General features: G+C 42.6%; 1 protein-coding gene across 20 annotated transcripts in view; it reads left to right on the plus strand.

Annotated features, from left to right (window-relative positions):
• THADA (THADA armadillo repeat containing) overlaps nucleotides 1-25,489 on the plus strand; it is a 335,209-nt gene that overhangs the window by 213,271 nt on the left and 96,449 nt on the right. For all 20 annotated transcript variants that reach the window (XR_015137049.1, XR_015137050.1, XR_015137051.1 and 17 more), the window contains one exon: nucleotides 16,099-16,214. Coding sequence is in view for 16 of the 20 variants with exons in the window: in XM_086327224.1 (XP_086183350.1) it covers nucleotides 16,099-16,214 (116 nt within the window). In the remaining 4 variants the exon portion in view is untranslated. The remainder of the gene's footprint in view (nucleotides 1-16,098; nucleotides 16,215-25,489) is intronic.

Genomic DNA, 25,489 nt, shown 5'->3' on the forward strand with positions numbered 1-25,489 from the left:
TTTGGATATGTGAGGTTATGGAGCATGGTCTGTTAGAGTATCAAGGATTAAACTCTTGAGGGTCATAACTTAGAGACCTAATATCTTCAAGGGTCACCAATTATTCTTCTAACAACACCGAATGGCACAACTTAGCCTTAGATGTAAATCGAATGTTTAAATTTACCTTTGATGCAGAAAGGTTAACTTGAAGCAAAAAGGGCAAACTTGATAACAAGCACTGTACTTATACTCCTCAAAGCACCTGGAGGATAATTAATTTATCCTTGCCGTACACTTTGTTGTTGTTAAGCTGTAATGAGATGATTAGGCAGAAAGCACAGTTATTGGGAAAATTCAGAGACCACTAAGAAAAGCATTGCTAAGGAACAGTACCACAACAGGCAGAAGTCCAGTGGCCAAGTGAAAACAATTGCCAAAAAAAATATAAATAAAGTATGTACCACAGAGGATTAAAGAAAATTACCGAATAGCACAGTATCAGGAGAACATAGACCTCAGATGGATAAAGAGGGATATCCACATTATGGAAATAGCACACAATCCCTGAGGATGGAAGAATAGTCTTTAATCAAGGGGATTCGCTTTCCTAGTGTTAGTCTCCTTTTTACCTCGAGATATTTCAAATGCACAGCCAAATTAAAATCACACATGGGCATGCATTCGTTAATAAGGATGACTAATTTTTTAAAGAGTAATTGCAAAGGTCTTTCATATCTGTTACCTTTTAGACCTCACTGTACCCTCATGAGGTGAGCTATGTTATTAGCTCCATTGGCTAGATGAGGAAATTAAGGCTCAGAGAGGTTAAATAATTTTCCAAAGGTCTCCAACTAGGTCTTGACTGCAGAGCCCTTGCTGTTACAGTAGGCCAGGGCTTCTCAACCTCAGCACTTTTGACCTTCTGAGCTGGATAATTCTTTGTTCAGAGAGGTTGTTCTGTGCATCATAGAATATTTAGCTTAGCAACCTCTCTGGCCTCTACCTGCCAGATGCTGGTAGCTTACAGTTGTGACAACCAACAATGTTTCTAGCCATTGCTAAATGTCTTTGGAGGTAAAATCACCCTAGGTTTAGTGTGTACCTAGAGGAGCGTGCCATTGTCCTGTAGTAGTCAGCCCCGATATTTGACAGGGAGGGCTTGTTTATGGGGGAAATTTTGTAACAACTTTTCTTAGAACTTCCCTAAACCTGATCCTCATAGCCTTCCAGCAGTGTAGTGAAAGAGGACAGGCCCAGATGGATCACGGATAGTTGCCCAGAAAGTCATTGTTTCATTCAGCCACTCATTCAACAAAGAAATCTTAACGGTTCAAAGAATAGTTTCATAGAGGCGCCAGTGTTTGAGCTGAAGTAGGTTTAGAGGGTAGATTATGAGCTTCCTTAAGATGAGGTTGGAGGGATGATGAATTCATGTGCATAACATAACATGTTAGTGGGCTCAGCCTAGCAGGCTGATGGCCCAGGCCGCAAACATGTTCCAGGCTCAAGGACTTGCATTCATTGGTCATCTTGCTTTGTAAGCCAACCCATTCGCAAGCAGTCTTGGTGTTTACTTTCACTATTGAGTTAACTATTACCTTGGAAGTACTGTTTATCTCAGCCCACATGGTAATTGCCTTAAATTTAAAATCAAATCAACAAACTTTTGCATTCCAGTAAGGCTCTGTAGGAGATAAAAAGACATGGTTTACATAAAAAGATAAATAGCAATCAAGGCAACATATCTTAGGTGCCAAATGAGTGGTTCAGATAATAAATACTGTGGGATGAGAGGATGGAAAGATTGCCACAACCTAAAATTGTCAGGAAGAACTTCATAGAGGGACTTGATGAGCTGAACCTGAATGGATTAAGTAGAAATAATATGAAATCTTTATAACAGACCAGGGATCACACCTTGATTAATGCCCATGGCACCCCATGTTTTAAAAAGTACCTTTTAGATGATTATTGTAATCCCATCTAGTTTCATTGTTTTGGAATATATCTCATAGCCTATAAAATCCTTTTTGAAACTCATCCATAATGTTTGTCCAGAGTTCATTATGAGCTAAGCCCAGAAAACTCACGAGTGAAAAGGGTGTTTTTGATCACTCTCAGGGATCAGAGGAGGTTCATAAAGATTGGTTTCACTGACCCTTGGCTTCAGTTAGACCTCCCAGAATCACCCTTCCCTGAACTGAGGCGCTTAGAGGAAACGGCTGGAGAATGGGAGAGAGCTTCCTGCAGCTGGGCTTTGTGACTCTGGGCCTTGGGAGCTCTCGGGAGTAGGGTAGTGGAGGCCCAGTTAGCAAGAGGTGCTACAGAGGCTTTTGCTTCTTGAGACACTGCTTGGTTTATTTCACAAATCCCAGCCATCCAGTCGGCTTTTATAATTCCACATAAAATGGACACAGCAGATGTTCCTGGACTTCGCTGCTGGAGGTGTCGAATGGCAAAGGAACAAACAAACTGGGGGAGGGGGAGAGCTGCCCAAATCTCCATTCCTAGGGGCTTAGAGGAATCATTTTTTTCCCTCCCTCCATGTGAAAATATAAACAGTTGCTTTATAAACAGTTGTCACTTTTTGACTTATAAAGAGTCACAGTCTTTTCCTTTTGTTTACTTTGATGACCTTTGAAATAAGCTACAAACTACAGAGTCAAAAAAAAACAACCCACTTTTTTTCCATTTTCATTTTTCAGAAGGAGGCATCTCTGTTAGCACAGTGTGCTAGAAGCCAGCAGATTCTGAGGCTGTCTCTGGCCCAGGCCCAGGTTTGTGGGGCTTTTGCCCCAAACCCCCTCACTGGGCAGCTGGAGTTACAAGCCTAAAGTCCAGATGCAGAAAGCCAGGCACTTCTGTGGGTCAAACCCTTTTTATAAGGCACATTTTACAGCTTCTCTAAAGTCTGGGAAATAAAAATTAGTATAATAACTCTGCATTTCCTTTGGCTTTGTTTGCTGGAGACAGCCCTGGAGATAGATACTCCTGCAGCTCTCTCTCCAGCGGGCCCTTCCCCACCTCCCCAGTGGTCAGCCTTCTCCACCCTCAGTGGGTCTCTCCCTCGACTGGCTCTTCCTCACTTTGTTTGGGCACAGATCTGAACAGTCAGAGGGGGAACCCAAGGGGAGCCTTGGAAAAGTCGGAACACCTTTTCTTTGGTGTGTTGAAAGTTCCTTTTCTTTGATTTCTGTGGTGAAAGATGCCACGCAGCCACCCGTCCCAATAATTATTAGTATGTGAATTTTCATACTGAGTTTAAGTTGGGAAATATATGATAAAAAGAATGTTATTTTGTTTTATTATTTCTGATACCAAAAATAATGCTCTTCTTCCTTTGTGGTGATGAGACAGTTTGTATCTTGATTTCGGTGGTGGCTACACAAATCCAGGCATGGGCTAAAACTGTCCACCTGCCCAAACACACACACAAAGAAATACATGTAAAATATGATGACAACTGAGTAAGATCTGTAGTCTAGTCAACAGTAATGTGACTGTCGGTTTTCTGCTTTGGTTATAGAACTACAGTTACATAAGGTGTCACAGTTAGAGGATGCTGACTGAAAGGAACAACTCTGTTTTTGCAACTTGTTATGATGAGGCTCTACAGTTAGCCCTTGAACAATGTGGGGATTAATCCACATATAACTCACAGTCAGCCCTCCATTGTCAAGGTTTCTCTGCATCCTTGGATTCAACCAATCACAGATTGTGGTACTATAGCATTTACTGCTGAGAAACACCCATGTATAAATGGACCCTTGCAATTCAAACCTGTGTTGTTCAAGGGTCAGCTGTAATTATTTCAAAATAAGAAGTTTTAAAAAGTAATACATTCTTACTGTGAAACTTTCTAAACTACAGAAATGTACAGTGTCGAATGTAAAAGTCCAACCCCCATGATGTTAATAATTTGGCATCAGGTAAAATGGGATCATACTATTTTTGCAGCTTGTTTTTTCACTTACCAGTGTGTCTTAGAGATATTTTCATGTTGATCCATATAAATCTACAACATTATCTTTAATGAAGGCACTGCTTGGCTAGATATGATGGGATACTATGTAGGAATATCCCATCATTTTTTCAGCTGGTCCTGTATTGACTGTTTCTAAAGTTTCCTCTTACAGTAAGTACTGCTTGAGATCATCCTTGGGCATCTGTTTCTGTGCCCATACCTCTAAATGTTTCTGTGAGATAAATTCCTAGAAATGGGTATTTCAAGATTAAAGAAAGTTCATGTTTTCCATTTTGATAGCAACAGTGACGCTTCCAACTTGCTGCTTTGTCTAACAAACAGATGAGGCCATCTATATAGAATACATTGTGTGTGCAGCAATGTGGCCCTACTCCTTACCTCCCGAAAAGGTTGAAACAGTTCCTCCTCCCACCATGAATGAGAATGTCTGTTTCCTTAATCCCAATATTGATGGGTCCTACCCTTTAGAGAAAAGTCTCTGTTTATTAATGTTTTTTTTTCTTTTAAAAATTCATTGTTTGAATTGCCCTTCCTTAAATGTTAATGAAACTAAACATGTGTCCTCATGTCCTCATGTGTTTATTGGCTATTTGTATTTCATCTGTGAATTGCTTGTTTATATTCTCGGCTAAACAGATTCGCAGTTCCCAAAGCGTGTGCCAAAGTGTTGTGGGATATTTTCAATTTGGGGGAGAGAAGGACAATGACACTTGCCATCTGTGAGATATTATGTGAACTACTCGCTTGAAGTCATTTACAGTTATCAGCATTAGCTCACACTGCATTCCTTTTGATGATTCTGTATGTCTTTGCAAACTTGAGTGTTTGATAGTTGCGGTAATAAAGAGCTAGTCCCATGAGAAAATCCATGCGGAACAGGAATGAGGGTAGTGGAGTCCCGAGATTTCCAGAGCTTGCAGAATTATAAAGTATCCAGCAGGCACACACATCCCATTAGTAAGTAATTGTGGTTATTAAAGAATGAAATAAAAATATTTTTGCTTTCAACTTATGTGTCTTATTTTTTTCAAACAGTTCCTAAGTTGTAGGGCATAAATACTTATTAGGTTGTTTGGACCTAACTACTTAATAAATGGAACTGTGTGGTATTTCCTTTGGCCTAGAGGCACCATGAAAAGATTATTGAGGTGCTGAGGGTGCTATGAATGAGGAAGTGTGTAACTCCCTGCCACATTTCACTCAGTTACTTTCATTTTTGTTATTAATTTGCAAGAGCTTTGTTCCTTAGGGGAATTAGCAAATATTTTACCCCTGGCTTACCTATACTTTTGAATATTCCTGGTAGTTTTCACTACACAAAAGATTTCAGTTTTTACGTTATAAACACATCGTTTTTCTGCTTCTTATTTTTTTATTCATAGCTTTGTGTTCATTCTTAGTCTGTTTTTGCCTGAAAATTGTAAAACATTTTCCTGTTTTCTTCTGCCATTTTTATGGTTTCTTTTTTCTTAACATTTAATTATTTTCTCCATCTTAAATTTATTTAGTACAAGTATTTGGATACAGACCCAACTATATAATTTCCCAAAGAACTAGTTGGTTGTCTACCTTCAGTTCAGTTCAGTCGCTCTGTCATGTCCGACTCTTTGCGACCCCATGAATCGCAGCACGCCAGGCCTCCCTGTCCATCACCAACTCCCGGAGTTCACACAGACTCACGTCCATCGAGTCGGTGATGCCATCCAGCCATCTCATCCTCTGTCGTCCCCTTCTCCTCCTGCCCCCAATCCCTCCCAGCATCAGAGTCTTTTCCGATGAGTCAACTCTTTGCATGAGGTGGCCAAAGTACTGGAGTTTCAGCTTTAGCATTATTCCCTCCAAAGAAATCCCAGGGCTGATCTCCTTTAGAATGGACTGGTTAGATCTCCTCTCAGTCCAAGGGACTCTCAAGAGTCTTCTCCAACACCACAGTTCAAAAGCATCAATTCTTCGGCCCTCAGATTTCTTCACAGTCCAACTCTCACATCCATACATGACCACTGGAAAAACCATAGCCTTGACTAAACGGACCTTTGTTGGCAAAGTAATGTCTCTGCTTTTGAATATGCTATCTAGGTTGGTCATAACTTTCCTTCCAAGGAGTAAGCGTCTTTTAATTTCATGGCTGCAGTCACCATCTGCAGTGATTTTCAAGCCCTCCAAAATTAAGCCGGTCACTGTTTCCACTGTTTTCCTATTTCCTATGAAGTGATGGGACCAGATGTCATGATCTTAGTTTTCTGAATGTTGAGCTTTAAGCCAACTTTTTCACTCTCCTCTTTCACTTTCATCAAGAGGCTTTTTAGTTCCTCTTCACTTTCTGCCATAAGGGTGGTGTCATCTGCATATCTGAGGTTATTGATATTTCTCCCGGCAATCTTGATTCCAGTTTGTGCTTCCTCCAGCCCAGTGTTTCTCATGATGTACTCTGCATATAAGTTAAATAAGCAGGGTGACAATATACAGCCTTGATGTACTCCTTTTCCTATTTGGAACCAGTCTGTTGTTCCATATCTATCTTAAGTAAGTCAATCTTTTCACTACTGTTTGTGTCACTTTTATCATCTTCTTTCAGTTATTTCTGGACCTTCTGTTCTCTATCTCTCTTAGAACACTTACTGTTTTTACTTTGAATTTTATTTATGTACATATCTTATTTCCTGCACAAGATCATAAGTTCTTTTTATATTGATTTCATCTCTATGTCCTATAGCTAGGTTTTTTTTCTTTCCCTTCTCTCCCTCTGTAAATATTTTTTAATTTTTTTAATAAAAATTTTAAATATACACAAATGTAGACAGAATAATATAATGAATCCCTTATGCCCAACACTCAGCTTCAGTTTTTTTTTTTTTTTTTTCCTGGCCATGACACACAGCTTACAAGATCTTAGTTCCCTGACCAGGGATTGAACCAGGGCCACAGCAGCAAAAGTGCTGAGTCCTAACCACTGACAGGCAGGCTAAGTCGCTTCAGTTTTATCCATGTCTTTGTGACCTTGTAGACCGTAGGCTGCCAGGCTTCTCTGTCCGTGGGATTCTCCAGGCAAGAATACTGGAGTGGGTTGTCATGCCCTCCTCCAGGGAATCTTTCTGACCCAGGGATCAAACACAAGTCTCCTATGTTATAGGCAGATTCTTTACTGTCTGAGCCACTAGGGAAGCCCGCTAACCACTAGACCACCAGGGAATTGCTTTCAATTAACTGTCTTGACTAAACAAATTTTATTTTTCCTTAGTGAGGTTTACTGCGTTAGAGAGTTACTTGTTGATCTCAGGAAACTCAATAGTTTGAGGATCCAGATATTAGAAAAAAATAAATTATCATGTATAATAAAGCTGTCCCTAAATAATTTAAACTGGGATTTATTTTACAAAGAAATAATTTGTAATTTGAAAAATGTTATATGTAGCTTTTCAGAAATATGTCTGTGTTGTAAAGCTAGAAACTCTTAAGTTAGAACAGATATTGTATCAGTGTTTTGTAAATTGTTAGTTCTTTCTAAGCAAGCCTTTCTCTGTATGTTTGCTGAAGACTAAATCTAAACCTCATCCTAACCCAATTCCTTGGCATCCTTGACACTTCTTCTGGGTGATGGAACTTCTCACTGCAGGCCAGAGACGATCTAAGACAAATGTATACTCATTCCTTATTGTTTTGTTGTTTTAGTCGCTAAGTCATGTCGGACTCTTTGCAACCCTGTGGACTGTAGCCCACCAGGCTCCTCTGTCCTTGGGATTTCCCAGGCAAGAATCCTGGAGTGTTCTTATACTCTCTTCTTAATACCGTGTGTTTCCTCCAACCCCATTGTGTGGGGAGAGTTTAGAGAGAGCATTCCAACTGCTGCTGCAAATATAGGTTCTGATCCTGCCACCCTGGCAAGGGGGCGGGGTGGTACTCTAGATGGATACATGCTCTGTTGATTGAGTCTCTTTCTGCCAGATAAAGCTGTATATCCCTGGAGTCCAGAGACTACGAAGAACAAGATGCAGTCCTTTCCTTCAGTGAGCCATGCTCTAGGAAAGGGAAATTGTGGATTGATAACCATGATGACAGAGTTTAAAAAGTTAAAAGAAGAAATCAAATGAAATGAGTCATTGGGCGCTGAGTAGGAAAGTCTTAGGGTGGGGATAGGAGGTGGTGATAAAGCTGAGCAAGGCTCTATGGAGGAGGTAGTATATAAGCTGGGTCTTACAGTATGAATGAATTTCAGTAGGCAGAGCTGAAGAGGTTGTGGGGAGAAATGGAAGGAAGTTCCTAGATGGAAAAGCATTGTCAGGAATGGGAAATCGTCGCTCACAGCCACAGAATAGGTCATGAAGTGGAGGAAGTTGGAGGGGAAACTAGAAAGACAAGTTGAGCCTTCGGTGCCCAGAAGATTATTTTAGGACACTGGAAATCATTGAAGGATTTTGAATTTGGGAGTGATGCGCTCAGGGCTTGGCTTTTAAGAATTCTCTGCAGCCATGTGTAAAATGAATTTTGGAGACAGAGACCAGTCGCTTAAGTTGTTTGCATCATCTAGGTGTAAGATCTTTGGGTTCCTGAACTGAAACAGTAGGAGTGTTACTAGAGGAGAAGGCATGCATCTGAGACACCAAGTGAATTTCTAGGTCCCCACAGACTTTGTTTGTGTACATTTTAATCCTTAGAGATATTCGTGGCCTGCTTCCCAAGCCAGAGTCAGCTAGGAAGTAATGACGCTTTGTAATTAGCATCCTTTTCCTGGCAGCAACCACACAACACAGCCAAGTGTCACCTTTTGGGAATTCACCCAGACCTTTCTAAGGATCTGTCCTCGTCTGATAAACAGGTTGCGGTTTGGGGGAGTAACCACTTGAAATGCTTCCTGGACCTGCCCTCCAGCCTAAGGTTAGATCAGTAAGTAGCCATGGGTGGCAGATGCCCACTAAGCCTGTTCTGGACGACCAGCATCCAAGGGTCACGCCTCCAGTCCACCCAGTGACCCTCCAGGGCAGGTAACAAAGAAGAGTATGTGGAGCTGTCTGTACAGATGACACAGGCAGGTAGGTACATGTACCCAGGAAGCGCTGTGGGAGTCAGAAGCCTGTGGTCTAGTTATGAATAAGATTAATATGCCTGTAGTTAAGAATAAGATTAATATGTCTAGAGCAGAAAATTAAGTCCTCAAACACATTGTAATGATTGGAAACGGCATAGAAGTTAGAGAACTCTTCTCTCTCTCACTTTCCCAACTCCACCTCCCCCTCCCAAACACACACATGCATACAAATAAACACAATCTCCTTTTAAATAAGTTTTGCTGTATCCGTTTCCCAGCAGTTCTATGATTAGGCATGTTTCTGTGAATTAGAAAGTTTAGATTCCTTCTTCAGCCATCCCCCTTCTCCCCCAGCCTCCTTTCAGTCTGACTTAAAGCCATAAAATACTTCTGCCTGCCTGCCTTTCGTTCTGTTTGTATGAATTAAGTCGACAGGATAAATATTCACATTCCCAGCGACAGGCTGAAACAATGTTTGCCTGTTCTGCCCAGTGAGTCGAAAAGAAAAGGGGGCCTGACATCACCCTATACTGTACATTCCCGGCATAGATCATTTATTTAAGTCCTTGAAAAAATACAGATGTTTTACCAGCCGAAATAAAATCCTGTGTAAACACTGAGCTTGGAAAAATGTGGCTCTGACTTTGCTGTGGGGGTTGGAGCAGCGTGGGGAGAAAGCCAGAAGGCAGAGTAGCAGATACAGAAATTTTATACTTGGGGCTGAATGTGATAGGGGCAGAAGTGTTCGCCCCCAGTCTGCCTGCTGCCCAAGAAGACCAGGCTTTTGTTTTTAAGGAAATAAATACAGCTGCAAAGGGGGACAGATTTGTGGATCTTCAGCAGGATTGTTCCTGATAAGGATACCTTCACCTCATTTATATCTGACCTCTGAAATGAACATCCCTTTTCTCTTCCGAGTTGTCCTTTTTCACGGCCTGCCTAAACCTGGTCCTGTTATTGCTGAATCCTGCTGGTTTCTGGAACTCAGCTGCTGTTGATCTTATAAGGGGGGAAATTGCCTAGAAGCCATGCTTGGTGGAGAGGAAAAGCCATCTTAGCGTTGCATTCCCAAACAGCCATATATCATCTTGATCTTGTCTAACACAAGTCACTATTTTAGTCCAATAGCATAAACCAGACGTATTTCACTGGTGCAGCGCAAGTTCTTCCAGGGGTCTGACTCATGATTCTCTTTAGGCCTGTGGCATGTATTCAAAGAGCATTCCATTTGCTCTGTGGAGTCACTTTTGAGATTCAAAGCTGCAAAAATGGACCCCATGCTTTACCAAGATGTTTGGGGGCGCCCCTCAGTCTCTCTGTGTTTAGCATGGGATGAGGGTGGGCAGAGGCTGACTGTTCTCCAAACTCGTCTCAGATTCTCCCAGAGTTTCATTAAGGCTTGCATCTCAGGGGCAAGAAGTCTTAGGTCCCTCGAGCTGCTTCCTGACCACCCCTCCTCAGAGCAGGTGTGACCGCCTCATCTCTGGGCAGCCCAGGCCTGTGAGAGTCGGGGTGAGGATGCTGGTTCGCACTTGGTCGCTTTCTGTATGCATTTGTCTCCTTCTGACAACTATCTTAAGTCAATAAAGCCTTCTCCTGTTTCTGTTTTTGGGTTTGTGTGTGTGTGTGTGCTGGAGACACCCCTAAGTCCACTGTAACCTTTCTCCAAGGGGTCTGCCATGGCTGGAGGTTACCAACTGTCTTGGGCTGTCCCAGTATGATTATTAATAGAGCTCTTTTTCACTCTCAAAAGAATTCCTGGTTTGCAAGATAAATTACCCTAACAAGTGTCACATGGATATTCCTGACCAAACTCATTAACTCCCCATCCCTCATTCCCAGTCCTGCCACCTATTCTCATGATCCTGGTCTTGAAGCCTGGCCCTCCATCCCCAGCTGCCCTGGGGGAAGGTCTCTTTCCTGACCTTCAATGCTGGGTCTTCAGCAACTGTCAGGTCCTTCTTCTTCTGCCTCCAAAACGTCTCTCAGCTACATCCTTCCCTCTGTGTTCTACTGCTGCCATCATTTAGATTGGCATGAAGTAGGGGTGTCACAGAATTGTCAGATCTTCTCATTTTTCCAAAGAGTTTCGACATCAGGTTGATTTTGATGTGAAATCTCCCAGTTCACACAATGGCGATTTCAAAATACCGTGTAGGCCAAATAAAACATCTGCAGCCACTTCTGGTCCGCAGTCTGTTCTTGGTTTACAGGCTCTGGTTTCAAGCCCCACCACCTTTTGTCTAGACTGGCAACAGTCTCACTCACCCGACCCCTTCTGACCCAGCCTCCTCACTGTCCCTGGCTTTTCCTTTTCGAATTGGAGATCTGATCTCTGAAGAGGTCTTTGCTGCCTCCAGAACAGAGCACACATCCCTTGATTCTGCCTTTGAGACCCTTCCCCGTCTAACCTGACCCCTCTCTTCAGCTGTGCCTCCCACCGCCCTGCACACATCCTAGCTCCACTCTTGTTACATGCAACTATTTGCTGTCCCCTGGGCAGTCCCAATATTTTTCTTTTACTGAATGGGGTTTTTGTAGAACAATTTTGGATTTTCCGAAACCATGAGTACAGATAGTTCCCATGTTATTCCTCTCTTCCCTGCCCCCTCTCCCCAGTTTTCTCCTGTTATTAGCATCATGCATTAGAGTGGTATGTTTATTACAGTTAAAGAACCCATATTGATACATCATTATTAACTAAATTGATTTAGTTAATAAAATTAACTATTTTTCATTTATTTTATTATTTTGCATTATAAAGTATATTATTATTTTATATGTATTTAAATTAAATTAAAAATTAATTAAAGCCCATAGTTTATTTTAATGTTCACTCTTTTGTTGGCAATACCAATAGTTTAATACTCTTTAACACTTTTTAATAATTCAGTTTCCTCTGCTTGTGTATTCTTCCTTCCAATTCTGGCAAGATTCTTTTCAAGGCCACATATGGGTATCATTCTTCCTGCAAAGCCTTCTCTGTTTATTTTTGGAACGAGGGCTAGAAGGGAGGGAAGAGATGGAAAAAGAGAACTAGCATTTTGATCAGGTGCCTAACATGTGCCAAGTACTATCTATTTATCTATATATGTTCTTTGAAATCTTTCTGTAGTTCTACCAGATAGATATTATTATACTCTTTATATTACAAATAATATTATACTTATTATATTATAGATAATATTATACTCTTTACTGTGGGGTAAACAAGTGACCCAAAGCCCTACAGCTAGAAACTATGTTTCCACCAAAGTCCACTTGGCTCCGAAGTCTCTTTTCCTCTCACCGGCTTCAACAGGGTTGCATTCTGATCATTGATCCAGCCTCCCTGATTTCCCCACTGGGTTAGCAATCCACTAGGTTAGGAATCCATGGAGTAAGAAGTGTGCATTATCCAGCTCTGTGACTCTGCTCCTAACTTGGGGTTGGCGCCACCAGCAGCTCACCAAACCCATGGGTGTGTGTCCTAAAGGCAGAAATAATAGAGGAGGAGGCACCAAACATCAGCATCAGTTCAGCAAATGCTTGTGGTGGAGGCTGGAAGGTCACGTGGAAGAGCGGAGTGATGGCGAGGCCATCGTGCAGGTTATAAATCCCAACCAGGCAGAGTCTGGGAAACGACTGATATTTTTGTTTATCCACCACTGGAATGTAAGCTGCAGGAAAGCAGGGATTCTGTGTGTTCTCGGCCGCAGCCCCTAGGATAGCGCCTGGTAATAATAGTTGTTTAATAAATATTTTTGGACTGAATGTTGGAATCCCGTTGCCACCTTGGGGCACCTAAAGTGACACTGAACTCCTCAGCGTTCTCCTGTGGTCCAGTTAGTCGTCATCCTCAGGTCTGGCAGCTTGTGTTTCTCTGTGTTTGGTTTAGTGCAGTTTCCTAATTATCCCAGGCCTGGGCTTGGCCACGCAGTTTGCCCAGAAGTTCCTCTGGACCAGAACGTCAGAAGGGAGTTGGGGGGAGGAGCTGCCTCGCCTCTGCCATCCTTGCAGAGCTGATGGACAAATGATCCTTACTGGAGCTTCCTGGAACTCCCAGACCCGACCTTGGACCAGAGTTCCAGAAGTCTGGCCTCACTTCTGGACTTGATGCAAAGGATGGCCTCATTTTCCTTGAGAGAATTAAGCCAGCACTCTTTTTTTGGCTATGCCACACATAATGTGGGATCTTAGTTCCCTGGCCAGGGATTGAACCCTCAGCCCCTGCATTGGAGGCATGGAATCTCAACCTTGGACCAGCAGGGAAGTCCCAAACCCAGCACTTTTCACGTGATAGGAAGGTAGTCATATATTCAAACATTTTCATTAATTATCTTTAAAGAAAACTTTTTCTCAAGCACAGTAACCTGTTTCAGACATGGCTTACAAGCCTCTTTTTCTCCTTTCGCCGCCCTCTGTCTTCTCTCCCCCTCCTCCCCTGTCCCCATTTTCCTTGTCTCCTCTGACCCTGTCTTTCACACATTTTACTCCGTTTCTCCTGTGTGTTTATTTCCACCAAGGTTCTTCTAAGTATACCTTCCCCCACCATTGGTCCCGTGTAAATAGACCGCACTCCGTTCCTGGTGAATAACCAGGATCACAACTGTTGTCTAGTTTGTGCCCGAGGTGACAGAATTGATGGGCTCATAGGCTGGTTTTCATAAACCAGAGCTACCAAGCGTTTCAAAAACAGCCTTGTTTTTGCCAAGTAAGGTGAGCAAATATAGGACGAAGTTTAAACATCCATCAGGAGTTATTTTTGAAGTGATTGCTTCTAAATGAGAGGCGTTTGAAAAATCTCACAGCTTTCTTTATAAGTAAATTCCAAAGTCATGTATTTTGCTGGTGTCTGCTGATTAATTACAGTCCTGTGACACCATGAAAAGCCCTGGTGGTTGGTTCTGTGCAGCTGTGGAGAAAAGTAAAGCAAGGCCCAGTGGCTTTGCCAACTCTCTCAGGATGGTGGGGATTCGGGCAGAGGGAGGTGATTTTTTTTCACTCTGGCAGTCACCACATAAGAACAGAAGCCCCAGCCAGAACCACTGCTCCAGACTTCACGATGGGCGGTATGGGTCCCCATGGGGGTGCGGTGAAGTAGTGATATTTGATCTGTTGCTTCTGAAATAACAGATCCATTATTAGAGAAAGCGTTTTCAGGCTCCACATTGGGACTTGTGTGCCTTCTCCTATTTAGGGAAAAAAAACTTTAATAGCAGTTCCACACAATAAAATAATCAAAACTGACTCTAAACCAGAGGTGCTCGCACAGCATATATTTGTTGTTGGAAATTGCAGATCTCTGACCCAGGAAAACCTGCCTGCTCAGACCCCATTTAGGGTCTGATGGCTCTGGATCTCTTATCTTGACCTTTTGCTTTTTCTCATTACTTCCTTTCCATATTTAACTCGCAAAGTTATGCCCTTCATTGACAGGAGAGAAAGAGAAGAAAAAGTGGAATCCTGCCGTTTAGAAAGAATCATCTGCAGCCCCGGTAAAGGATACAACAGAAAGAGAAAACACTGTGATTATTAAAATAGGCTTTCCAAGTTCTTGATGTGTTTATCTGTGCTTGCTTTGCTCCACCCTCCTCCTCCCCTTGATAAAGGAGCTGAAGGATTTCTCTGACATGTCTTTTCTCTTGACGCTAGTTAAGGTCTGTGGATCTCGTTTATGCCCTCATCCACTTTTGTTCTCTGCTGCAGGTTAGTACTTCTCACCGAGGCCTTGTTAGTGGCATGACTGAATGAACCCAAGGCACACATATAGACACAAACCAGTACACACACACATGGCCTGTGCCATGGCCTTGCTGGAATTGTGGCCTTCGTTCTAAATATAGGTAGCTAGAGAGAGACAACAGGATTTGTCTTGCTCTGCTTAGTTCTAATGTATAATGTCATGGAAGAGTAAGAAAGCAGGGTTCTGCAGTGCTGCCTCAGCTCCTGACATCTTAGAAAAGATCTAAAAAATCTCAGTAGTTTACAAGCATCACTATCCGGTATTTGCAAAGGCAGGCGTCATTGCAGCCTGCTTCTTCAGCCAAGCCCATCGTGATAAACCCCAAACCAGATTAGACTCACAGACAGTTGATTTTTTCCTGTGTAGTAAGATTTTGACTTTAAAAAGTACTGTTTGAGGGGCTTTCCTGGTGGCTCAGGAGATAAGAACCTGCCTGCCAATGCAGGAGACACGGGTTCGACCCCTGATCTAGGAGGATCCGTGGAGCAACCAAGCCTGTGCGCCCTTGAGCCTGTGCTCTAGAGGCAGGGAGCTGCAACTACTGAGCCCAGGTACCCTAAAGCCTCTGCTCTGCAACAGGAGAAGCCACCGCAATGGGAAGCCCATGCACTGGAACTGGAGAGTAACCCCCACCCTCCACAACTAGAGAAAAAGCCTGTGCAAAGTAGCGAAGACCTAGCACAGCCAACGGAGAAAGCAATGGCACCCCACTCCAGTACTTTTGCCTAGAAAATCCCATGGACGGAGGAGCCTGGTAGGCTGCAGTCCATGGGGTTGCTAGGAGTTGGACACAACTGAGCGACTTCACTTTCACTTTTCACTTTCATGCAGTGGAGAAGGAAATGGCAACCCACTCCAGTGTTCTTGCCTGGAGAATCCCAGGGACAGAGGAGCCTAGTGGGCTGCCGTCTATGGGGTCGCACAGAGTCGGACACGACTGAAGTGACGCAGCAGCAGCAGCAGCAGCAGCACAGCCAAAAATAAATAAATGCAGAAATAACTTTTTTAAGTACTTTTTTTTTTCATGAGACCGCTAAGATAAAGATGTTTGTATTTCTTTGCTAAAATAAATTTTTAGGCTGTTTATAAGTAATAAACTCTTGCATCTAATGACTGGTCACAGAATAGTCATCTTTTTCTAGACTTGGTAAGGAACTCAGAGCACAGGTACAGATGAAAGACATAAGGTTTTTACCACTTGCTGCGTCCTTCCAAAATCAACATGCTTTTCCTGCAAAGAGACCAGAGCCACATTTTGCAGGTGTCTGTTTTCTTTGAGGGGAATATTTTGAGGAAACCTAAAAGGGAAGAACTGGACGTTTAGGAAAAATTTATTTTCACAGCAGGATATTGCTTTTTCTCTCTCTTTTTTTTTTGGTTTAGGTTTTTCATTTGTTACAAGCCTTCTCAGACTCCAAATACAGAATGAATACATACTTTCAGCAGGAACTGGCTGACGTCGCTGTTTGTACCAAAGCCAAGCTCTGGCTGGCCAAGAGGTATGTTAAAGCCCCACATGAACACGGAGTTATCGGGGGTTAGGAATACACTGGAGAAATGCTGTTCCTGGTTGTGGGAGTTTTAAAAGTCACTGGCATGAGTTTTCTAAACTTACTGGAGTTATATATCTTTTTCAAACTTTGGGTTGTGGTAAAGAGAGAAAAATATTTTCTTGACAATTTTTCTAAAACTGCTGGGTGACTGGGGGGGCATGTACTATGGCTTTTTATCTGTCCACCAGTTTGGTTTTTTGAATATCTGCTATATGCCCAGTCCTGTGTTAGATAACCTAGCAATGAAAGGCAGTAATTGACTGAATCATGTGATACAGACTACCAGACACCATGGCAACTCAGAGATGAGAGACTTATGTAAGACTTAAGCAGGCACAGAGGGGCCCAGAGGGGCTGAATAAGAAAAAGATACAACTTGCCATTTTAGGTATGTAGTGAAGGAGCTTGAATAAGCCAGGCAAAGGAAGCTAGATACATTTTTTTTTTTTTCATCTTTGCCATCATTAGTTTATTCTGAAACTTAAAGCATTTCCTGTGTGAAAGATGGAGTAAGAAGAATTTCTCAGTTTTCTCGAATATACAGGAAGGCCTCTGTGTAACACCGTATTCGATATCTGTGTCTCAGAACCTGATATTGGTTGGACAGTGTTACCGCTAGGATTTGCCACCCCGTGTGCATCCTCTGTGATTCCAGGAGAAAGGAGTCCAGCAGAGGCCCACAGCCCACCACATTCTATGCTGTAGTATGTTGCTTTTGATTAATGACTAGTATCTTGGTTGTCTAACATAGCAGCCTCTTTTTTATTTTTCAAAAAATGTGCTATTGTTCACTTTCCTTGGGCTCCCCACCTTACGTGGTGAGGCAAACAATGGCTAATGTGAGACCCACAAATCAGTGGAATTCAGCAAAGTCTCGTTGAGCATAGACTACATAATAACCTCGGTGTTAGGAGCTGTAGGGATGCAAAGATATAGAAGGAACTAGCCTTGGCTTCAAGGAGCCCCATCCAGGAGGTAAGAAAGATGTATAAATAAATTATTTTCATTGAATATGGAAAGCGTGGTAACAAAAGTATGTAGTAGGTACAGGAGTAGCCTAGTGGGTGGTGAGCAGCATGCCTTCAAGAGTTAAGAATTTTGCCAAGTGGTCACGACAGATGAGGGGTATTCCAAGCCCAGGGAATGTCATAGGTAAAGACATAGCAATGTGGAATGCCTTGATAAGTGTGGAGAACTACACAGAAGTTAGCTCTTCTAAAACCTAAAGTATAAGGGATGTGTGGCAGAAAATGGGACTGAGGAAATACACGGAAGCCACACCATGAAGAGTTCAAAGGAGACCTTTAGGTGAAAGGAACCCAGGGACTTCCCTGGAGGTCCAGTGGCTAAGACTCCACACTCCCAACGCAGGGGACCCAGGTTCTATCCCTGGCCAGGGGGCTAGATCCCACATGCCACAGTGAAGATCAAAGACCCCGAGTGCGACAACTAAGACCCAGTGCAGCCAAATACATGAATAATATATTTAAAAAAGAAAGAAAGAAAGGGATCTAATGAAGAATTTCTCAATGAGTGGAGATGTGAGGCTCTATGTTTTCTAAGCAACTATAGCTTTGACCAGGGTTATTGATGGGAAATTCTCTAGTATCTGAAATGCCAATATAGGGATGGTTAATGGTGAGCCTCTCATTTTTAGTCCAATTTTTGTTTCCTCTCCAAAAACTGCTCCCTTAAGCGTAGTATCATTTGCCTCTGTGTGGCTTTTAGACAAGGTCCCAAGATACCTTTTCTGAGAGAACAGGAACTGTGATCATATTCATGTTCTCTGCTTATCAATTAGTGGGCCTGGTCCTCGTAGCTGTTATTCCTGGGGATCAGGAAGTCAGGGAAATCATCCTATAGAAACCTCTGCTTCCAGCAAGGACTGCCCCAAGACAAAATCTGAATCTCCTATTCTTCAAGTTCTGTACAGAAGGACATTCTGCCCCTCCTAGTTTGCTGCCCCTTGATGGATCTCATAGAAATTCATCGTCTTTATGATGTCTGATACTTGCTTTAATACAGCTTGAGGGAGGAGAGAGGATTAAGAAGAGCAGACATACTTTGATAATTGTTAAAGTCTGGTCATGGGTCTATGTGGCTTCATCATGTTATTCTCTCCACTTTTGTATATTCTTTAAAACTTCTATAATAAAAAGTTGAAGACAGGAAAAAAAAAAAAAGAAATTCATCATCTGCTGGCTTCCTGAGTCAGTTCCTTCTTGGAAGGAGGAGATGGAGTAACAGGCCAGCCATCTGAATGGACCTTCATGTTGCACAGTGCCTGAGGATGGATGACAAAGCTGCCACCAGCCTCCTCTTCAGCTAGAAAAATCGTCTCGGCCTTCCCTGTGGTTCCTGTTGCAGTTTCCTAATCTAGTCTTTTCATTATCCTTCTCCCTCCCCTTCTCTGATTTTCCTCCATGATTTTCCAGCCTAGAAAACAAAGACATGAATCACTGGAATTCGCTGGGTTTCCAACTTCCTTGCCCAGAGTCTAGGAAAGCCACTTTTATGTTTCCAGTACAGTCAACTCTTTATTATCCAAGTGTGAACTTTACACTCTGTGGGTGGTCTGTAACACCAGGCTTCCTCTTACTCCACAGCACACTTTTACCATATTAATCAGGATGTGTTCAGAGCCTAGAATAGAGTTTGAGAGGAAAACACATGGCCAGAACACAATATATCCCAAACCCATGTGTCAGTTTTTCTGGATTATGCATGTCACTGGCAGGATAACTTTGAATTTCCTAAATAGGAAAGTATAGAATCGGGTATGAGTGATGAAGCCTCAGCCTGCCACATGCCTGCCCTGTCCTTGAGGTCCTCTGAGAGTGTTGTCCTAAGAGCTGTTTGTCTGCACTGGGAGTTCCATGCTTAGACGAGCCACTTCTGGGTCCAGGTGGGCCCTTCTTAAAGCCAGCCCCTGACTTATATTCTCATATGCTTTTCCCCGAAAGATGTTATAATACAAAGTATTCCAAATTTCACTGCTGAAGAGGCCCTTTTATGTCCCCAGCAATTTATGAAAGAGGAATAGTAAATGTTCCTTTGTGCCTGCTAAGGATTTTCTGTTTGAGTTTAGCTTGAAACATTGCTGTTATTGCAAAGAAAAAGAAAAGTCGGTTCAAATTTTAGCACCAACAGCTTTTTCTTCTTCAGTTTATTTGATCATTTAGCTTGAGTTTATTCAGTCTAGTAGATACTAAAACATTAGTAAGGAGGTCATTTATTTATTCCCCAAAAGGAGGTTTAAAAAAAAAAAGTTCATTGGAACCATTGGATGATCAGTTCCATTTTTTAACATTTTGACCACAAAATTGAGGGTACATAAAGACTTTTGTCATATATTTGTGTTTTGACTTTGCAAGATTAATAGAGATTTATATGAGGTGATTAAGCAACAGCCATGGGTTTGTTGGGGAATTTTTGGTGATGAATGGCCAGCTGGCAGCATGGCCGGAGTAGAGGACTGGGCTTCTGCTCTTACAGTCCGCTTTTCATTCCAAGATGTCAAAGCCTTAATGGAAATCAGCTCATTAATCCTTCGAGTCCCTTCCTTCCCCTTTCCCCGCCATCCCTCTCTCCTCAGTCCAGTTTACTATCTCTCTCCTGGTGCAAAGACGGTTTACCAACTACTGGAAGAAAACTAAGCTGACCCAGGCCAAAAACCAAGTGAGAATAGGGGTCAGCTGCTGGCCTGGCGAGGCTGGCTGTGAGGACCGTGAAGAGGCAGTCAGCACAGCCCCACTCGCAGCCCTGTCTGCTGCCCCGGCTCCATGCAGATTCCAGCCCTGCCGTCCCAGCCGGACCACAGGTCCTGCCTGGAGGGGAAGGGCTTTTAAAAGCCCTGTTAAGTAAGAGTAGGAGGAGAAAAGATTTATTTCCTTTGATTGAGAGTTGGAATTACAGTTATTTGGGGCTTTAAATTTTTTCAGAAATCAGCCTGGTTATCTATCATCCTTGGTTATAAAAGGAAAAACCTGTGTGTGAGTGTGTGTGTGTGTGTGTGTGTGTGTGTGTGTGTGTGTGTGTGCGCATGCGTGCGTGCACGCGCGCGTGCCCTTTGAATAAACGTGGTAAACTAAATCGGCTGTCAGACTCCATGCGATGGATGGTGTGATGCCCAAGAAGAAAAATGTGTCCTACTAAATTTCTTTCACTTTTTTTTTTTGACTGTCCGTGTAGTTTGTGCTTATCATAGATAATTAGGGAAGAAAATATAAGTCTGCTCTCACCGACATCCAGTGGAGCCCACTGTTATTGGTTAACAGTTATATATACATAGTTACTTCATCTTTCTTCCTGTATTTTTTTGAATGTAGTTGAAATTAAGCTGTATGTATGTAAGTTATCACTTTTTCCATTTAACAGTATACGAAAGCATTTGTTGAAGAGTCTTCTTTTTTGTTTTTTTTGGATGGGCTTTTTTTTTTTTTTAATTTCTGGCTGCCCTGGGTCTTTGTTGCTTTCTCTGTTGTGGTGAGCAGGGTCTGGTATTTGTGGTGAGCATGCATGTGTGTGTGTGTGTGTGTGTGTGTGTGTGAGATGTGAAAACTCTTTATGGTGTAGCTGCTATGGAAAATAGTAGGGGGTTTCCTCAGAAAACTAAAAATAGAATTACCATATGATCTAGCAATTATACTTCTGGGTATAGACCCAAATGAATTGAAAGCAGAGTCATGAAGAGATATTTGTACGTGTTATAGTTGTGTTATTCACAGTAGGCAGGAAGTAGAAGTAACCCAAGTGTCCATTGATAGATGAATGGATAAACAAATACGGTATGAATAAGAGAACCTTATTTAGGCTTAAAAATGAAGAAAATTCTAACACAGAGTACCACATGGATGAACCTTGAGCACGTTATGCAAAGTGAAATAAACCCATCACAGAAATACAAATACTATACGATTCCACTTATGTGAGGTTCCTGGAGTAGTCAAATTCAGAGAGACAGAGTAGAATGGTGGTTGCCAGGGGCTGGCAGGAAAGCGAATAGTTAGGGTTCTACTCAGAGAGCTTTCGTTTTACAGGATGAAAAAGAGTTCTGGAGAGTGCTGGCACAACCACATGCGTGTGCTTCACACTCCTGAACTGTTCACTTAAAATGGTTAAGATGGTAAATTTTATACTATGCTTATTTTATCACAATTTTTTAAAATTTTAGTGACAAATATTTTAAAACCTCTTTTTGTATTTTATCATTCCTCTAAGGTTATTGTCCAGACTTCTTATGATAATTATTTTCTTGCTTTTCTGTCTATGCATCACTAAAAGTAAAATGCTTTTTTGCCTATTTTTATATTAAGAAAAAAGTCTTTGAAAACATCATTTGTTAAAGATAGCATATTTTTGTCACCTGAAAAATCAGTCTTTAAGTTGACCTTACCGTTGTTCCATTACTGGCCATTCAGATTGTTGCCCATTCATTCAACAAATATTTATTAAGTCCTGCTGTATGCCAGGCTGTATTAAACATAGAAACTACTTATTAAAGCCCCTACTTTAGTATGGAGAAGGCAGCAAAACAGTCTTGTCAAATAGAGCCGTAGACCTAGAACTTTAGAACCAGAAGGAATCATAAAGTTATTGTCGTTCCCTCCCATCCCCATGCATGTGGGAAAGTGCAACCCAGAGAGATGAGGGATTTGCCTGTGTTCACACAGCTGACCAGGCTGTAACACCTACCTGACAACAGCTAACGTTTTTGGAGGGCTTAACTGCCTGCTCCTCATCAGGCTCTTTCTACTGGACCACATTGCCTTTATCTAGCCAGTGCTTTTAAGTCAGGGCTTTGAATGGTGGTAACTGAACATTTTCTATAACAGTGCTTCTCAGACCTTAATGTACACATGGATCACCTTGTGCGCCCCTTAGAATGAAGAGCCTCCTTTAGTAGGCCTGGGGTGGAGCCAGAGATTCTGCTTTTCTGACGAGCTTCAAGGTGATTCCGATGCTGCTTTCTGAGACAGTGCCCATTTGAGGGCCAAGGATCAGAGAGTCAGCCACTGTGGATCACCCCGCCCTTTGAAATACTCCCACCTTCACCCCCTCATTCTCAGGGCTTGTGTCTGGAGCTTGGAGCCATAGGAGAGGGTGAGGCTACTGAAGGGATCAGCACAGAATTCTTTTGCCATGCATCTGGTGTGACCTGCAGCAAAGAAGACCACACGGCCTCTATGGGGAGTCCACACTCCATTGTCTGGGCAGCCATCCCAGGGGACTCAGTGCCTAGGGTAGGATCCAGGCTTCATTGGCATGCAGTGAATATTCATCATTTTGAAAAATAATAATAGTCTGATACTCTGTTGAGAAATAATAGTCTGATTCCCTTGTGGCTCAGTTGGTAAAGAATCCACCTGCAGTGTGGAAGACCTGGGTTCGATCCTTGGGTTGGGAGGATCCCCTGGCAAAGGGAAAGGCTACCCAGCCCAGTCTTCTGGCCTGGAGAAGTCCATGGGGTCACAAAGAATCGGACACCACTGAGCAACTTTCACTTCACTGGTGAGAAAAACAGGCTCTCAGGAATACAAGAACAGGTCCCAAGGTTACTAGGGAAGCAACCTTGGGAAATAAATTTTTGAATAATCAGTGCTGATGGAGGGAAGAGATGATGGAGGGAGTTTATTATGTTTGTTGAAGACTTCCTCTTTGTCCCAGACCCAATGATTTGTTTCCCCAAGTTAATTCTTATTTGCAGAAAGTGTTAGCTGTATGACCCATTCACTTCCCCTATACAACTTCCTGTCAGTGCTCCTGACACCACCCAGGCCCTCCTTCATGTCTTTTCCATCTCCCTAGACTTCCTTCTGTATCCACCCACTTATTCATACTCTCATTTGCTCTCCCCATTTTCTCGCCTTCTTACTGGCCCCCTCTAAGCTGACATGGTATGCTCATGGAAGGCCTGGGATCTAAATACATAAGAAAAATATGCTTATAAAGACAAAGCTAAGGCTGGCTTTTGTGTGGCAATCCCAGTTCTGCCCCAGGGGGGGGTCTGTGGCCAGCTGCAGAAGTCCTGGTTTAGAGTTCTGTTTTGCTTTACAGCTGAAGACAGCAGTTATTTTCTAACCACCAGATTTATTCACACAAGAGACTATACTTCCCAGGCAGAAATCCTGGGATTTAGGTCAGATTCCATTGTCCCAGTGTCCCTTAGCCCTCCCCCTATCCCTCGCATCTTCTGGACCAGCCCCCCTCCCCAAAGAAAAGGTCCCTCTTTCACAACTCCTGCGAGGGGCCTTAGCCCTTCACCACAGCTGCAGGTTGCATTTCACTCCCCTGCTGCTGAAATGAATCCAGTGGAGATGGGTTGTTAAAATATTCAGATGACCATGTGGCATTCTAAGGCTGTCATTTGTGATCCCTGCCAAAACTGTAAGGGAAGCAAGTCTTAACAGGGGTGGTTACTTACATAGCAAGTTTCCAGGCATTACTGGGGGTTGGGTTTGCTTCGGGTTTGTTTCTTCTATGCTCTTTTTCTTTTTCTCAAAATAAAAGTTTTCCCAGTACTCCCCCGCCCCTCCCCCTTTTAATTGCTTTTCTTTCAACCCCCAGATTTTACCAGGGAGGGAGAATCTCATCAGGACCCCTCTTTAATCCCCCAGCTCAGCCTATTCAAAGTCTCTCTGAGCCTTGTGCATACTTGAATGATGAGAGAAATGAAGCTGGTGTATTTTAGACCCAAGCTTGTTGACATTTGTTCACTTCCCTTTCAGACTTCTCAGGAATGTTCAAGGTCATGATATCTCAGGATGAGATCCTGTTTGTATTTTTAAAAACAGAGAGAAACATTAAGTTAGCACATTTCAACCCAAAGCAGTGGACAGCCTTGTCCACAAAACCTTTTCTTCATTGGATATTCCTTTTAAAATTACATCAAGTTTTAAAGGAATAAGCTGTTTAAGAAGTGAAGCTTGAGACTACATGAGGTATTTCTTGTTGACAGGCTGAACTTATGGAAACTAGTCAGGTAAAAGCCCTCAGAAGTGATCAATATATTAAACTGAGCCTTTGAACAAGTTGCCCAAGATCAAAGCTTCCTCCTTACTGCAGCAAGAAATAAAAATAGTTTGTTTATGCAACTGCACATCAAGAATTCAACCCCCAACTTTCTACGTTTTAAATATAGAAATCTGCAAACCTAGCCTGGAGGTGGTAATTCATTTGATAAAGGGCTCAGAAAGATCTGTCTTGCTCCACTTGTAGCTGTTGGCTTCTTGGGGTATTGCTGTTGGAAGATTTAGGCAGTGTTGTCATTGCCCAGCTTGCAAGGGATGCAGGCTTTAAATGGCCTCAACACATTTTCATAATATTATGTAAAACTGTAATATAGTGGGTTATTTTTTTTTTCCTTAGCATGTGACAGGTTTCATCCTTTGGATAAATCAACACCTTGGTTACCTTCATTGAGCCATTACCAATGAATCCAAGCCAATTCAGATGGCACAGTGGAGAATGTAGAGATGAATGATACTGTCCCTATTTCAAAAACCAAGTGAATAACATGGGTATGGATTTAATTAACTGTAAACATGTAAGAATTTGGTAAATGCTGGAATGAGGTCAAAGTGTATTATAGAAGCCAGCTAGTTGGGGATGGGATGTCAAGGACATCTTTGAGGAGAAGGGAGAAGTCTATAAAGGCTTGCTGCTGTTGCTGCTGCTGCTACTGAGTTGCTTCAGTCGTGTCCGACTCTGTGCGACCCCACAAACGGCAGTCCACCAGGCTCCCCCGTCCCTGGGATTCTCCAGGCAAGAACACTGGAGTTGCCATTTCCTTCTCCAATGCATGAAAGTGAAAAGTGAAAGTGAAGTCGCTCGGTCGTGTCTGACTCTTAGCAACTCCATGGACTACAGCCTACCAGGCTCCTCTGCCCATGGGATTTTCCAGGCAAGAGTACTGGAGTGGGTTGCCATTAATTGTTAGGTAAGGTTAATTCTCACAGATTGGTGAATGAGTGAAGTTACACTGATACAGAGCCTATGATGTTAAATAAGCTGTGTAGGTCTCATTGTCCACTTACAAAGAAAGGAATTTTAGTAGTGCTCAACATTGTGGGGACCATTTTTGTACACATGTGCATACTCAACCACTCAGTTGTGTCTGACTCTTTGCAACCCCATGGACTGTATCTCTCCAGGCTCCTCTGTCCATGGGATTATCCTAGCAAAAATACTGGAGTAGGTTGCCATTTCCTCTTTCAGGGGAT

The sequence above is a fragment of the Bos grunniens genome, chromosome 11 (genome assembly GCF_055505025.1).
Source record: "Bos grunniens cultivar Pamir isolate PY7600 chromosome 11, Bosgru_T2T1.0, whole genome shotgun sequence".
NCBI lineage: Eukaryota > Metazoa > Chordata > Mammalia > Artiodactyla > Bovidae > Bos > Bos grunniens.